This window comes from Oncorhynchus gorbuscha, linkage group LG13 (genome assembly GCF_021184085.1).
Source record: "Oncorhynchus gorbuscha isolate QuinsamMale2020 ecotype Even-year linkage group LG13, OgorEven_v1.0, whole genome shotgun sequence".
Taxonomy (NCBI): Eukaryota; Metazoa; Chordata; class Actinopteri; order Salmoniformes; family Salmonidae; genus Oncorhynchus; species Oncorhynchus gorbuscha.
In genome coordinates, this window is record NC_060185.1 from 29,482,106 (window position 1) to 29,498,739 (window position 16,634).

General features: G+C 42.3%; 2 protein-coding genes across 51 annotated transcripts; one reads left to right on the forward strand and one right to left on the reverse strand.

The window, feature by feature from the left end:
• Window positions 1-1,269, reverse strand: LOC123992273 (lebercilin-like protein). Its single transcript, XM_046293442.1, has 4 exons — window positions 985-1,269; window positions 563-841; window positions 179-421; window positions 1-24 (listed from the first exon to the last, which is right to left on the reverse strand). The coding sequence occupies exons 1-4, from the start codon at window positions 1,267-1,269 to the stop codon at window positions 1-3; spliced, it is 831 nt and encodes a 276-aa protein (XP_046149398.1).
• An 879-nt stretch (window positions 1,270-2,148) lies between these two features.
• On the forward strand, window positions 2,149-16,609 carry LOC123992675 (SH3 domain-binding glutamic acid-rich-like protein). 50 transcript variants are annotated; one of them, XM_046294030.1, is made up of 13 exons: window positions 2,149-2,320; window positions 2,858-3,043; window positions 3,177-3,257; window positions 3,610-3,786; window positions 5,278-5,454; window positions 7,266-7,295; window positions 7,392-7,418; window positions 9,331-9,357; window positions 10,126-10,149; window positions 10,614-10,640; window positions 11,592-11,621; window positions 14,650-14,713; window positions 15,608-16,609. In XM_046294030.1, exons 1-12 carry the CDS (start codon window positions 2,276-2,278, stop codon window positions 14,668-14,670), a joined length of 852 nt encoding a protein of 283 aa, XP_046149986.1. In that variant the 5' UTR covers window positions 2,149-2,275; the 3' UTR covers window positions 14,671-14,713; window positions 15,608-16,609. The 50 variants fall into 50 exon arrangements, with proteins under 50 accessions (XP_046149986.1, XP_046149987.1, XP_046149989.1 ...); XM_046294031.1 differs by having other exon boundaries at window positions 14,653-14,713; XM_046294033.1 differs by having other exon boundaries at window positions 11,592-11,612.
• The last annotated feature ends 25 nt before the right edge of the window (window positions 16,610-16,634 follow it).

Below are 16,634 nucleotides of genomic sequence, written 5' to 3' on the forward strand. Positions count from 1 at the left end.
TTATCCATAGTTTTTGTCATTGGTCTTAACAACACGTACTTTTAACAAATTTAAATGTAAATTCAAATGCTGTGTTTTATGCCTTGTTGCCGTTTTTATGTGTATAAATGATTAAATGAATGTATGAGCTGTTTTTTAAAAGCAATTGTGAAAATAAAACTTTTCCAAAAGAAAAAACCTGTATCCTCTTGTTCTTCCTGTGTAGGTCCACAGTGATCAGGGCCAGCCTGTGGCTCAGCCCTTCCCTCTCTTCCAGGCTGCAGTCCTCGCTGAGCAGCTGCAGCCGGTACAGAGCGTCCTTGGTGCGCAGCAGCTCCTCCTTTGTGCCCCTCAGACGCCTGGATAGACAGTTGCGGCGGTTGCGGGCTTTACGCTGGAGCTCCTGCAGAGCGCGCATTGCGTTTCCGTGCTTGGCCAGAACCTGACGGTGTGGGTGGGTGCAAAACATTATGACCTTAGCCAATGCTACAAGATCAGATTATTGTTGTTAGCTGATTAGGAGTTTGTTATAGCTGTGTTATAAATCAATTATTCAAGCCCAATTTTTTTTACTGCAACATACCCGGGGAAGGCCACTCTGTGAATCCTGGAAGCGATGTAGCACCACCGCGTGGCGGCCCTGGAGCTGCTTTAGCAACTTGTTCTCTGTGGCGACACCACTCAGCTGCTGCTGTAGCTCCCACACTTGGCTGTTGAGTTCCTTGATGCGGTGCCTGTGGGCAGAACTGGTGCGCTGGTTTGAGCCCTGCAGGGGGCTTGATTGGAGGGAAGCGAGAGGCCTTGTGGTTCCTTGAAAAAGTGTTTTTCTTCTTTTTGCACCACTGCCCTCTTTTGCTTTGAGCTGAGAGGAAAAGGGCACCTAAGTGTGATGCTTACATGGGAATATGCTGCAAACCATCTCGGCCTATAGGCCTACACTTATGTCATTATAGGTAGACTGTCTGTAGCAATGAGAAGATATGTAATATCAGATTGATATCACACACTTCGTGCTTTCTCTGTCTTCCTGCTTAGACCTGGCTTCTTGCTAGGTGAGAGGGAAAGGGTCCTATTTGCAGTAGTTTCAGCCTCCTCCTTGTAATCTGACTGGGTGGATGACCCCTGAGAGTCTTCCCTGCTGCCGGTCCTACTGCTGTATCCCTTGCTTGACCTGGAGGAGGTGAACTGGCCTGAGGAGCAGCTTGAGTCTGCATCGCCTGCACCCACTTCATAGTTAGCATTGTCCTGCTGCACTATGCCTCTGCGGTGGTATCTCAGCCTCAGAGACATGTGTCCCCAAAGATAAGCCCGCACCAGTTTCTGTAATATAGTAGACAGTTGTCCAATTAGCTGAAGTAGTTAATTTAGCCACACTGTATGTGAAATTATAAGAACCAAAACCAAAACAATCTATACTTTCAACTATAGCCTACTGACTTACATACTTACCCCCCCCCCCCCACTAACTTGCATTCAAATAAATTATTATGTATCTTCATGAGCAAGAGAGTCATTGACAGATTATGTTGTTGGCTGGCTGTCTGTCTGTGAAATGGTATTTTAGGTTGCCGCAGAAACAAGCGTTCTCATTGAATAGGACGAGGGGAAATGGCTGCTGAGCGCTTAATATATTCGAATTATATGGGCAAATCATAGGCAAGGAATGTTAATACATTCCTTAATCACGGGAAATTTCTTAGAACTGACTGCTTTTGGGAGAATTAGAGACCACACAATCCTAATTTGTATATAAACTAATTGTTTTTTAGTAAAACAATTACATTAGACTTCGTTTGCAATTGTTTTTTAAATAAACTTTCAGTGTATACTACAACAACACAAATATAAATTTTCCTATAATAAATTAAACAAATAAAGATGTGCCCTGTAGATTTACAACAACAACACAACTGTTAGGCCTATAGATAATCATGGTCCAACAATATGCATACATTTCAACTGCCCGCTTTAACTCTTGGTATTATTTTCACTAGTTCCTCTGTTGGTCAGTGGCTATTTCTGTCCATATATGCACTTTGCATGTAGCTGCAAACTAACTTTATGGTCCCCATGCCGACAGACAGCTCAAGTTGCCAATCACTCGGTCAGCGCTGCACGCATAAAACCTGGCCCACCAATCCTGCGGTGATGGAGGGTTTGGGGACAAAAATAGCCTCAGTGGTGTGGCTTGTGTTCGCAGAGTAATGTCCTGGGTACGCTATACTATTAGGGGAGGCAGCCTGTATCTTTAATAACCTACGTTAGTACCTCATTCTACAGAACACGTCGTAACAAAATGGTTATAAAAGTATTTCTAGCTTCTTCATCAGGATCGACAGCGGTAAGCATTTACCCGAGTCTTTGTTATTAAATGCTAAATTAACTTTGTTTGGCCGGTTTCCCATGACTATTGTTCAGCTCTTAGTACATGCATTTATGTAACTGGCAAACACATTCAAATCGGTTTAGGTTATTATAGGCCTAGGCAATTTAGCGGTTTGTCAACTTTTAGTACCGTTATTTGGTCTAACTTCTCAGTTAAGGAGCACTAGGACAACTCGAGTTTCCTTATATATCTCGACCGTCGCTGAGATCACATTCCAAACCTGCAATAGCAATCTGTTGAAAATGAATCACCATGCATTCACTTGCAGAACCTTCTGGAATATATTTGGATTACTTCAAACCTAATCCACAATATCAAAGAATATATATGATATGTGAACTGATTCTTTGTCCAGAAAATATAAAACAAAAGTAAAAATGATTCCTTAATGTATTAGTGTCTTCTACTCTGCTCTCCCCAACCTAATGATAGAAAAAAGCAGAAGCCTATTCATACTGTGTTGTCTGTCTGTACACCTGTGTGATGGTCCAGATCAAAAAGAAGCAACAGGATGTGCTTGGGTTCCTGGAGGCCCTGAAAGTGGACTACGCTCCATTGGACATTGCCTGCAATGAGGACAACCGCATGTGGATGAGGGAAAATGTCCCTGTGGAGAAAAAGCCCACCAACGGGATCCCCCTACCCCCTCAGATCTTCAACGAAGAGAGCTACTGTGGGGTGAGCAGAACAAGATCATGTAGAAGGTGTGGTAACTAATAGGCCAGGTAAAGCTGGGGAGAAAATGTCAATTAAAATGCTGAGAGAACGATTAGAGACGAAACTGAAATGTCTCATTTGACTTTTACCACAGGACTACGAGACATTCTTTGACGCTAAAGAAGACAATGCAGTGTTTGCCTTCCTGGGTCTGCCACCTCCACCAGGATCCAAGGTTGGAATTGAACTTTCACTTACTTTTCTAAAATGAAAATTATGTTTATATAGCTTTTGAGTTTAAGATTACAACAACACAACCTGTTTTCCACTCAAGGGATTTTAAAATGCAAATAAACTCAGGCTGTTTTAATGTTTATTTAGCTGACATTCTCAGTCATATATTGTCCTAGTTTGTTTTTGCTCAGACATGGCTGCTTACACTCCATACTGTATATCATATTCATTTGGAGGGCAAACAGGAGTTAGTGAGGTTAATTGTGTGAGAGGGATACGATGTGACATGTATGCTACGCTAGTTGAGGATGATGCAACTGTGTTAAACAACCTGACAATTTTCCTTGGTGCAGGAAGCGAAAGAGGCTGAAAAGGCATTTATCCTTGAGAATGGGCCTGTTGAAAATGGGACTGTTGAGATTGAGACCGTTGAGAGTGAGACCGTTGAGAACGGAACTGATGATGCTGAGGATGAAGAGAACCTTGAAGCTGAGGAGGTTGATGAGGAGAATCTTGATGATGACTCACTAGTAATGCCTTTCTTTTATCCCCTCAGTCCCTGTGTCACCTTAACCATTTCTCCCCCGGTTTCCTCCCATCCAGCATAACCTTCACCATTTCTCCCACGGTTTCCTCCCATCCAGCATAACCTTAACCATTTCTCCCCCGGTTTCCTCCCATCCAGCATAACCTTAACCATTTCTCCCCCGGTTTCCTCCCATCCAGCATAACCTTAACCATTTCTCCCCCGGTTTCCTCCCATCCAGCATAACCTTAACCATTTCCCCCCCAGTTTCCTTCCATCCAGCATAACCTTAACCATTTCTCCCCCGGTTTCCTCCCATACAGCATAACCTTAACCATTTCTCCCCCAGTTTCCTCCCATACAGCATAACCTTAACCATTTCTCCCCCGGTTTCCTCCCATACAGTATAACCTTAACCGTTTCTCCCCCGGTTTCCTCCCATACAGTATAACCTTAACCATTTCTCCCCCGGTTTCCTCCCATACAGCATAACCTTAACCATTTCTCCCCCGGTTTCCTCCCATCCAGCATAACCATAACCATTTCTCCCCCAATTTCCTCCCATCCAACATAACCTTAACCATTTCTCCAGTTAACTCCTGTTGGTTTCATTTTCCATGGACGATTACCAAGTAACCAGTAATGTTGCTAATCCTCTCATTGCATGGATGAGTGTCAATTTAGAGTTGGTTTAAGCACGGTGTAACCATGCCTCATTAATTAACTTGTACATTTCTCACTTTAATAGTGTTTCATTGTGTTTATATTTCATCTGTAGTCTGTTCTTACAGAAGAGCATGCTGATGCTGTTGTAAAAAATGATGATATGAACATTTATATGGAGATTTTAAATAAGTACATTAGGCAAACTTAAACTTCTCAACTCACTTTGGGATGCTGGTGCATGAGCATCACAGAGAAAGGAATTGTTTATTTTTTTCAAGGAGGGGGCCAGGGACAGCAGATAAATATTGCCCAGCGGAACCTGTGATTTTCCTCTAATAAATCCCACTGGCTTTTAGATGGTGCGGTTTCCAGAAGAGTGCAAATTGATCCCTCTGCTTTCGCTGTTCTCCAGAGTACCAGGCCAGTTTATTTTCCATTTAAGTTGCGATGTTGAGGTAATGACAGTTATTTTATTGATACTGTTGAGTGTACTGATTTAGCTGGCTTCCGGCAGTGTGATAATATGCAGTTTTCCTTGCTACACAATACATCATTGCAAATCTCTCATTTCTCTCCACAGCACAATATACTGATATTCATCATCTTGCAGCCATATGTAATTCCCCTTAATTTATTCATGCATTTTTCTTTACTCAGAGGAGCTGCTGATGCTGATGCCTTACTCTGTGATGTCTTTGAACATGTGACTCCAGCAGTAGGGCTGCTCCCCTCTTGGTGTTTGATGTGTGCCCATGACAGCTGCTGTGTCATTCCTATTCTAACACATAGTTTTTTCCCCCCTGATGGCACATTGTTGTTTTCACTCTAGAAAAGAGAGGTTCCGATGGAGGAGTTCAATGGAGATGAACACACAGAGGAGGTGGAAGCAGAGGTGGGAGGAGAAACAGGAGAGGAGGCAGCAGAAGAAGCCGCCGCCGCAGAAGAGAAGGTGGAAAAGGCGGAGGAGGAGGCGGTCGAAGACACAGAGGAAGCCACAGAAGACACTGTAATTGGCTCCCAGAATCCCGTGCTGTGGCATCTCCTCTCCTCCATCTCTTTAATATTGTCTTTTCCTCTACCTCAGGGTTTTGTTTCCCTCGAGCTCCTGTTGTCCTCTTCTCCTTCTCAACTCTGGACCATACTAACCCACTGTTATATTGACTGTCCCATAACTGTTTCAAATGACTGTTCTGTAGCTGTTTCTGTTGACTGTTCTATTATACCTTCGGTCTGTTGGATGTTTAACCTCTGTTCTGGTGCAGTTAACTGTAATCTCTTTGTTGGCTGTTTTGTATTTTTGTTTTAATTGACTCCATTTGCAGCCTTTGTGTCGTCATTGTTCATGATTTTCCTTGATATGTACTATGTTCTTTGTTCCACATCAATGTCTAGGTGTGTATGTATAGTATGTCAAAAATCACATTTTATTGGTCACATACACATGGTTAGCAGATGTTAGTGCGAGTGTAGCGAAATACTTGTGCTTCTAGTTCCGACCATGCAGTAATACACATACACATACATGTGTCACCATGTCTAGGTGTGTATGTGTAGTATGTGTCTCCATGCCTAGGTGTGTATGTGTAGTATGTGTCTCCATGCCTAGGTGTGTATGTGTAGTATGTGTCTCCATGTCTAGGTGTGTATGTGTAGTTCTACTGTCCATCCATGTCTAGGTGTGTATGTGTAGTTCTACTGTCCATCCATGTCTAGGTGTGTATGTGTAGTTCTACTGTCCATCCATGTCTAGGTGTGTATGTGTAGTTCTACTGTCCATCCATGTCTAGGTGTGTATGTGTAGTTCTACTGTCCATCCATGTCTAGGTGTGTATGTGTAGTTCTACTGTCCATCCATGTCTAGGTGTGTATGTGTAGTTCTACTGTCCATCCATGTCTAGGTGTGTATGTGTAGTTCTACTGTCCATCCATGTCTAGGTGTGTATGTGTAGTTCTACTGTCCATCCATGTCTAGGTGTGTATGTGTAGTTCTACTGTCCATCTATGTCTAGGTGTGTATGTGTAGTTCTACTGTCCATCCATGTCTAGGTGTGTATGTGTAGTTCTACTGTCCATCTATGTCTAGGTGTGTATGTGTAGTATGTGTATCCATGCCTAGGTGTGTCTGTGTAGTATGTGTCTCCATGCCTAGGTGTGTATGTGTAGTATGTGTCTCCATGCCTAGGCGTGTCTGTGTAGTATGTGTCTCCATGCCTAGGTGTGTCTGTGTAGTATGTGTCTCCATGCCTAGGTGTGTCTGTGTAGTATGTGTCTCCATGCCTAGGTGTGTCTGTGTAGTATGTGTCTCCATGCCTAGGTGTGCATGTGTAGTATGTGTCTCCTTGCCTAAGTGTATGTGTAGTTCGACTGTCCATCCATGTCTAGGTGTGTATGTGTAGTTCTACTGTCCATCCATGTCTAGGTGTGTATGTGTAGTTCGACTGTCCATCCATGTCTAGGTGTGTATGTGTAGTTCGACTGTCCATCTATGTCTAGGTGTGTATGTGTAGTATGTGTCTCCATGCCTAGGTGTGTATGTGTAGTACTACTGTCCATCCATGTCTAGGTGTGTATGTGTAGTTCTACTGTCCATCCATGTCTAGGTGTGTAAGTGTTGGTGGGGGTCGTCTGGAAATCCACACATGTTCTTTAATGTGCCTGATCTGTGAGATCTGTTCAAGTTGCACAACCTCCCATGTATAAGTGTCTCATTCAAGTTTGAGGAGAGGTTCTCTGTTTCCCATATCCCTCTTTGAGGTCATGCTCTCATTGTAAAGATACTGATACACAATCTTTTCTATTTTCTCCTCTTTCTGTCAGAAGGCCCCCATGAAGCAGGAAGAAGCCCAGGTAAAGTGTTTTTACATTTTTGAAAAGTATTGAAATCAAATACAAATTTGGGAGTGATGTTTCAGTCTAACTCTTTTTCTCTCTTATCCGAAACAGGAAGAAGTAGAGGATGAGGAGGCTAAGGTAACAGCCAACACTGTGTCCATCGGAGCAATGCCTGATATGAAGGGCATTGTCATTAATAACAACAGCCACTGCTCTCTGTATTGTGCCATCTGCCCCACTAAAAAACGCTCTTAGCCTGGATCCAATAGACCTGACACATGGTTCCATACTACAGTACATTGCGCCTTTATTTAACTCTAATATTATGGAATAAAGTAAATTATTATCTTGTATATATTTTAGTCATTCAACTATTCTCAACAAAGCATATACAGTGGGGCAAAAAAGTATTTAGTCAGCCACCAATTGTGCAAGTTCTCCCACTTAAAAGATGAGAGAGGCCTGTAATTTTCATCATAGGTACACTTCAACTATTGACAGACAAAATGAGAAAGAAAATCCAGAAAATCACATTGTAGGATTTTTAATGAATTTATTTGCAAATGATGGTGTAAAATAAGTATTTGATCATCTCAATACTTTGTTATATACCCTTTGTTGGCAATGACAGAGGTCAAACGTTTTCTGTAAGTCTTCACAAGGTTTTCACACACTGTTGCTGTTTTTTTGGCCCATTGCTCCATGCAGATCTCCTCTAGAGCAGTGATGTTTTGGGGCTGTTGCTGGGCAACACGGACTTTCAACTCCCTCCAAAGATTTTCTATAGGGTTGAGATCTGGAGACTGGCTAGGCCACTCCAGAACCTTGAAATGCTTCTTACGAAGCCACTCCTTCGTTGCCTGGGCGGTGTGTTAGGGATCATTGTCATACTGAAAGACCCAGCCACGTTTCATCTTCAATGCCCTTGCTGATGGAAGGAGATTTTCACTCAAAATCTCACGATACATGGCCCCATTCATTATTTCCTTTACACAGATCAGTCGTCCTGGTCCCTTTGGACAGGTGTCTTTTATACTGATAACAAGTTCAAACAGGTGCCATTAATACAGGTAATGAGTGGAGGACAGAGAAGTCTCTTAAAGAGGAAGTTACAGGTCTGTGAGAGCCAGAAATCTTGCTTGTTTGTAGGTGACCAAATACTTATTTTCCACCATCATTTGCAAATAAATTAATAAAAAATCCTACAATGTGATTTTCTGGATTTTTTTTCTCATTTTGTCTGTCATAGTTGAAGTGTACCTATGATGAAAATGACAGGCCTCTCTCATCTTTTTAAGTGGGAGAACTTGCACAATTGGTGGGTGACTAAATACTTTTTTCCCCCACTGTACATATAGGTCTAAAAGGGAAATAAGCATGTTAGGTCTACGTTTCCTGGCCATAGTCACTGATTATAAATCAGTACTATGAAGTTTCTTTGCCAATGCCCAGGCCCAGGCCCAGGCCCAGCAATGTCAGCTAGCCATTGTAACAAAACATGATTACGTCATACATGCTTAATAACATGCCATCTGTATACACTTGCAACAGCAGCTTAATTCATTAATACATGTTTTTATTGTGACTTGAAAGCTGTATTGAGAATGGTAAATGTTATATGAAGGCAAAAGCCTGACTGATCAGAAAAGGTCAAATATCACATTCTTTTAATGTCTCATACCTCTGTTGGGTTCGGAAGCGAATGCTGGTATTGCAATTCTGGTATGTGAATGTGCTGTGGCACAAACAAACAGGCACAATGTAAACCAAGACATGTGTTCGTGTTACCCAGGCCACTGTTGTTCTCTACAGAGTGAACCACTATAAACTCGTTATTGATAAGATATAAAGTTATATGCTATTGAATAAGTTCAACTGAATATATCATTCAGCATTTATGTGCAACGTGTCAATAGATATCAAAGCACTTGTGATGTTATTGGATTGTAGTAGTAATCCATTTGTTAAAATCTCTTTTTCCTAGTTACCAGTAACCTGGTGAAAGCTTGCGAGTTGATCCAAAGCTAATCACTGCTATTCGTTGTTTTAGGGAGAAGACGATCAGCCGGTTTCTGAGGTAGATCTACTTTGAATGTTCTATAGCTGTAGTGTCCAGTCCTTAAATTGTATCCATTATATACTGTATTCTCAATTTCTGTGCTAAGGGCCTTGGGTGTTCAGTTTTAATGTAGTTTGTTGGCATCCTTGTGATTGTGATCTATGTCCAACATCCAGACAACTAACCTCACATTCTTCTTTGTTGTAGCTTTTCTTGTGTAATGTTGAATGCTTGAAACCCCTCTTCCTTCGAAGTCCCGTGACTTCCAACTCCAGATCCACTTCTGTTGTTTTTGACCCCTTCCCATTTTCCACAGGTCTGCTGTGGAGGGATTGCTGTATGTTCGGATGCATTTCATCTTAATCCTTGACACAGTTTTAGAACACTACTGATTTGTTCTATGACATGCCACCTTAGAGACATAATCATTAGATAATCTAGTCAATAACATTCATATTTGTCATTTGATAAGATATTTTTATGATTTTATTTAGAAATATGTCATGCTCGTTTAGCTGCTACTCTGTTTAGTGTCTACATTGAAAGATATATTGTATAAGTAGTTAAAACAGATACGGTAACAAGGATTGTACATCTAAATACAGTCACATAAAGATAATTAAGTTTATCTAAATATTTTAGGGCTCCAGCTTGGTTCATGTTGAATCATGCATGTAAAGCTATTTGCAAGAGGGTCTCTTCCTCCAGCATCTCCTTGTACCTCCTCCACACATTGACCCCTCCCCCCCTTTGCCCTTTTCCCCGTCTCTTGGTTTGGTTTTCCAGGGAGAAGAAGATTTGGGGTCGGAGGTAACTGGGTGTCTGCGGCTGTGAATTTCTCCGGTTGTTCCCTTAGTCACCAGCTGTGTGGGTTTGTGTGGCAGAGATCAGAAGGCTTTGTGTGATCTATCTGCCGTTTGCCCCTCATCCGTAGCCTGTGTTCACTCCCTCCGAACCTCTGTCTGTCTGTCTGTCTGTCTGTCTGTCTGTCTGTCTGTCTGTCTGTCTGTCTGTCTGTCTGTCTGTCTGTCTGTCTGTCTGTCTGTCTGTCTGTCTGTCTGTCTGTCTGTCTGTCTGTCTGTCTGTCTCCCCTCTCTTTTAGCCTTCTTCTTCCTAATTTCTTCCCTAGTCCTGTAGCTGCTTCCTTCCTGCCAGCCTGAACTATACATGTAGATTCCATTAAAAAATAACGGACTTTTCCTATAGCGCATGCCTCTGGTGTCACCTCTGACCTCTCCATTCACACCACTGACACTTAATCTCGTCCTTTCTAGGAGGAAGAAGAGCTGCGACAGCTTGAGGTAGATTGATATGTGTTTTCAAACTACATTTGTCCCCCCTCTACCTCTCCATCATTCTATCAATGCTGCTTTTCTTGCGTCCACACCTTGCAGAGTTTATTCAACATTCCTTCAATTTCCTCCTCCACTACTTTTTATGTAGATTAAACAAACCTATCTCACCGACGTATGGCATCTGAACAGACTGTCGCCCTTACTGTATTTCTTTAGCCCTCTCACTCATGCCAGATAATGATATCTCAATCGTTGGATGAGCAACATGGTAACTCTGGTAGCCATCAGAACACAGACCATAACATTGTCATTCATACTGATTTTAGAATAGTCTTCACTTTCTCTCTCTCTCTCTCTCTCTCTCTCTCTCTCTCTCTCTCTCTCTCTCTCTCTCTCTCTCTCTCTCTCTCTCTCTCTCTCTCTCTCTCCCTTTCTGTCTCTCTCCCTCCCTCTCTGTCTGTTTCTCCCTCTCTCTCTTTCTCCCTCTCTCTGTCTCTCTCACACACACACTGCTTTTTGCTCTCTCTCCTTCTGCTGTGTTCTTTCTCCCCTTTCTTGCTCTCCTCCACCTCCTATACCTTCATTGCAGGAGCAAGAAGAGTCAGTCAGTGAGGTTGAGAGTTTCCTCTGGTTGTAATTTGTGGCATCTTCTGTGGATCTTAGATTGGAAACACCCTTTCTCTGTCTCTATCTCTCTATTTGTCTCTGCTTCTGCATGGGTGGTGGTCTCTGTGGTACAGATAACTGATGGTGTGCAGCATGACAGACACAACATCGCAAACATAGTCATTCGGTACACTTATGGTAATAATAATAATAGTGGGAACATTAAGTAGCACAGGGTTTTCCTCCCTCTTGTAGTCTCCTTAGTGACATGCCGTTTCACTTATCTCAAATATAGGCCATTGTATCTCTTGCCTTTGAAATGCTCAAAACCCCTGATATCCCCATCCTTAGGAAGAAGAAGAGGCCCCAGAGGTAACAGAGGTATATTCTGGCTGTGCTCCCAGCCCATTGCATGGTGTGGCCCCTGACGTGGAGTAAATGGATCCTATGCATGACGCTACTCCTTCATATGTGGATTTAGTATGGGTTTGTGAAGAGCTCTCTACTTTCTTATTCCCCAAGGCTACCAGCATCACTCCTGTGCTATGCTGTCTTTAATCTTTGGAAATTATTGGATTTTCTCTGGACTCTGGTTCTGGTTTTGATGCAGTTCGACTGGGATGAGGTCATTGCCCATTGGTTTACGTGGAGGCTTGAGTATTCTGTAGCATTGTGCCAGTGGATGTTTCACAGGTGATATGCATCGTTTGGTGTCAAGATCTGCCTCTGCGCACATGATCACAAGTCTGACACATAGACATGCTTGTGAATTGGATCTTACGGTGTTGAATAGGGATCCCTAGTGACTTGACCAGAACTTGATGACAACCGTGATGTTTAAAAAGCCATTGGCACGGCTTCTCTTTCGGAGAAGAGACTTGAGACTGAGTGTGGACAGGACAAGCACAGCAGATGAATGGACTTTTTGTTGTGCAATTTTATTTTATTTTTATTTCACCTTTATTTAACCAGGTAGGCAAGTTGAGAACAAGTTCTCATTTACAATTGCGACCTGGCCAAGATAAAGCAAAGCAGTTCGACAGATACAACGACACAGAATTACACATGGAGTAAAACAAACATACAGTCAATAATACAGTATAAACAAGTCTATATACAATGTGAGCAAATGAGGTGAGATAAGGGAGGTAAAAGCAAAAAAGACCATGGTGGCAAAGTAAATACAATATAGCAAGTAAAACACTGGAATGGTAGTTTTGCAATGGAAGAATGTGCAATGTAGAAATAAAAATAATGGGGTGCAAAGGAGCAAAATAAATAAATTAATTAAATACAGTTGGGAAAGAGGTAGTTGTTTGGGCTAAATTATAGGTGGGCGATGTACAGGTGCAGTGATCTGTGAGCTGCTCTGACAGTTGGTGCTTAAAGCTAGTGAGGGAGATAAGTGTTTCCAGTTTCAGAGATTTTTGTAGTTCGTTCCAGTCATTGGCAGCAGAGAACTGGAAGGAGAGGCGGCCAAAGAAAGAATTGGTTTTGGGGTGACTAGAGAGATATACCTGCTGGAGCGTGTGCTACAGGTGGGAGACACTATGGTGACCAGCGAGCTGAGATAAGGGGGGACTTTACCTAGCAGGGTCTTGTAGATGACATGGAGCCAGTGGGTTTGGCGACGAGTATGAAGCGAGAGCCAGCCAACGAGAGGTACAGGTCGCAATGGTGGGTAGTATATGGGGCTTTGGTGACAAAATGGATTGCACTGTGATAGACTGCATCCAATTTGTTGAGTAGGGTATTGGAGGCTATTTTGTAAATGACATCGCCAAAGTCGAGGATTGGTAGGATGGTCAGTTTTACAAGGGTATGTTTGGCAGCATGAGTGAAGGATGCTTTGTTGCGAAATAGGAAGCCAATTCTAGATTTAACTTTGGATTGGAGATGTTTGATATGGGTCTGGAAGGAGAGTTTACAGTCTAACCAGACACCTAAGTATTTGTAGTTGTCCACGTATTCTAAGTCAGAGCTGTCCAGAGTAGTGATGTTGGACAGGCGGGTAGGTGCAGGTAGCGATCGGTTGAAGAGCATGCATTTAGTTTTACTTGTATTTAAGAGCAATTGGAGGCCATGGAAGGAGAGTTGTATGGCATTGAAGCTTGCCTGGAGGGTTGTTAACACAGTGTCCAAAGAAGGGCCAGAAGTATACAGAATGGTGTCGTCTGCATAGAGGTGGATCAGAGACTCACCAGCAGCAAGAGCGACCTCATTGATGTATGCAGAGAAGAGAGTCGGTCCAAGAATTGAACCCTGTGGCACCCCCATAGAGACTGCCAGAGGTCCGGACAGCAGACCCTCCGATTTGACACACTGAACTCTTATCAGAGAAGTAGTTGGTGAACCAGGCAATGCTCCCCTACAACAAGATCTTGGCAGTGTCAGATATGATGCACCAGATTACACTGCTTTAAATCATTTGTTATTGTGGACATTATTTATCAAATCTTGAATACACAGCAAGCACTATATCCACAAGCAAGTTGTCCGTTACGTAGTCATTAAAAACAGTGAATTACTTGTTCACAGGACTAAATAATTGCACTGTATCACCTTTTTAAAATGTCACCCATAGCGTAAAGGCTATTTACGTTTGTAGAAATGTAGCTAATTGCATTAGAGCAACAACATGCTCGCCCCAACACATGCACCTTGGAGTGAATGTGGTCGGATGATTTGTGAAGTATGCAGTGCCTTGCAGTTTCACATCGTTTGACACCACCTCATAGAGGGCCTTGCTTAAAGGCCCACTCTACTCTTACTCCTTCACTGGCAGTTAAGGGAATGGTGCCTTATCCCTGTGGATAACTTGTTCCCTTGGCCTAAGTAATGGATATATTCCTAATGTCTTCCCATCCTCATCTCTCCTACCTGTTTTCTTGATGCCTCCCGTGGAATGTAATATGGTTTTACTCCCTTTTAACCCAACTATACACAATAACTTTTCATTTTCCCCTCTGCTGGACCCCCCCCCCAACCCCCTTATGCAAAGGAGAAAGAAGAAAAGGTTCTCGCCAGTGTTCACCTTGATGCAAAGACTCTTGTTCCACTTTGAGAATCCTTCTACTGAATATTCTACTGAATCTTTGTTATGGTTATTGATGATAATGACTGCCGTACCTGAATGAAATCAGTTTTTCCACTTCTCACTAATCTTTCTAAACTGTAATCAAGCACAGCTGAGTGATATCACTTCATTTAAGACGGGCGCTTTGGAGTTAAACTACAGTTTGGCTCTTATATTGATAGTACTGAGTGGGATATCTTTGTTCTGCTCTTCTTTTTTATTTTAATTGAACTTTTATTTAACTATGAAAGTCAGGTAAGAACAAATTCTTATTTACAATGACTTGCTTTACCTTGTCATCAACGTTGCCATTACTCACTTTTCTTTTCTCAGCAGGAAGAAGAGGATGAGTAGTAACAGCCAGGAAAGGTTTAGGATGTGATTTACTACTGCCCAGGTAAAATACACTTATTTATTGCTTGATTTGAATTCTCGTCTCTGCCACTGGGTGGCAGTATTAGAGCATGTAGTTTGCAGTGAACTGATGGCTGCATCTCATAAACATGTTTTCTTGTTACTGAATGTCTTTCTAGAGTAATTTAAATAGAAAACTATTCAGTCCATGTATTACTCTGTGCCTTTTTGACCCTTTTAGCAAATGTCTTGTCATACTGGAATTATTAAACCATTGAATTGTTTAGTGCCCTACATGTACCTAGGTTATAATCTGTATGATATCATACAGATGACATATATCAATCCTAGAAAACCACATAAACCAACCAGTGTAAAGTGAGGATATAATCCCTGTAATGTACACTGTTGCTGTCCTGTATTGGTCGCTGTGTGTTTTCATAAGTGTTCTGTCAGAGAAGCTAGAGAGAACAGAGCATTGGTCTATTTAACAGGGACTGTCACCAGTCTCTACACAAAAAAGCTTTAGCAAGCACAGAATGCCTGAAGGATCCAAAGAACATCCATATAAAACTATATCTCATGAATTCTCTTTTCTTTTCCTGCGGCAGTGATGATGATTATAATAATCGTAATCTTCAAAGCCGCACTCATCGCCACTCTCCAGTAGTGTAGGAAAATACTCTGCTCTCTTCAGGAGATATTTGGGTTGATGAGAGGGAAAAGCCTGAGATCGGATGGCATAGCCCACCACACCCCCTTCCTGAAAAAAAACCTGTCACGCCCAGTTAGAGAAAGCAGTTAAGTGAGCTACTAAAGAGCCTCGGGAGGGACTGGCACTCAGGGAGGCATGGGCAGTTTGGGCACCATGGTGACTGGAAGCTTAGGACCCACAGCCACTAACAGCGGCACATTGGTGACCTTTTTTGTCTTCCAGCCTCGAGAGACCCCCTGTTCCGATCCTTCCTGACCCCTCAGACCGTCCCACACCCATCCCACTACCCACGATGCCCCCACCTGCTCACTGTGAATGCACATGTTCCCCTGCTGGACCCTGCTGGCTGAAACCTGCCAATCACACACTGTCTGTACTGTCCACCCATACTCCAGAGATAACCCCCTGTTTTACCAGATGTTTATATTACGTAGGGGACTAGGACTAGAGAGGATGTGTTGCTGTACTTCATTTGTATAACGTGGTTAGTTTATAGTAGCTTCCATCCAGTGTGTAGCACAATTACATAGTGTTATCAGTTTATTTTTCAGCAGCTTTTCTAATTGTACATACTCAGTCATATGTTAAGTGTTTTAAAGATTTCAAACATACTTCTCATGTTTCAAATTGAAAATGGTAGTTTTATACCACAGTTTGTATAGGATGATGTCACCAACAACAACTTAGCAGTCAATGACGGACAGCTATAACCCTGTGAGAATCTGTGTGAAGATCACTCTGAATGGACTTATAATCTCAGACTGAAACAGATCTATCAATGCAGTGCCTCTCACTCGATGCCAGCAAATATGTTAGATCTATATGTGTGAATGCAACCCAGTGACTCTATGTCTCAATCCAACATGAGAAAGACCCTTGTGTAGGGTTTACACTAGCTTTCATAACTTGCTTTTGGTCTTACTTTAAGGTTAGGGTTAAGCATAAGGTTAGCAGTGTGGTTGGGTTGGGTAAAATATGAATTGTAGAAATGGGCGGGGTTTAACCATAATTATGACTTTGTGGCTGTGGAAACTAGTGACGACCCTCATGTAGTGTGCTTTATGACTGTGTTTGCAGCTACTGGACACCATTCACTGAACGTTACTATCTGCTGATCTACTGTGCACTTTGTTGAATGTAAAATGATGTGGATGATTAAGAGATCCCCCTAGATGTAAGAGAAGTGAAATGCCAATAAAGTTGAATGGTGTGAACAGCTCCCCATTATGTTCTATTTTCAATTCATTGG

Coding starts and splice junctions, on each gene's coding strand:
- LOC123992273 (XM_046293442.1), bottom strand. CDS start 1,269: ATGTCTCTGAGGCTGAGATACCACCGCAGAGGCATAGTGCAGCAGGAC. Junction 842..984: donor AGACAGAGAAAGCACGAAGT/GTGTGATATCAA, acceptor TTTTCCTCTCAG/CTCAAAGCAAAAGAGGGCAG. Junction 422..562: donor CACAGAGTGGCCTTCCCCGG/GTATGTTGCAGT, acceptor CCACACCGTCAG/GTTCTGGCCAAGCACGGAAA.
- LOC123992675 (XM_046294030.1), top strand. CDS start 2,276: ATGGTTATAAAAGTATTTCTAGCTTCTTCATCAGGATCGACAGCG. Junction 3,044..3,176: donor ACGAAGAGAGCTACTGTGGG/GTGAGCAGAACA, acceptor CTTTTACCACAG/GACTACGAGACATTCTTTGA. Junction 7,296..7,391: donor TGAAGCAGGAAGAAGCCCAG/GTAAAGTGTTTT, acceptor TATCCGAAACAG/GAAGAAGTAGAGGATGAGGA.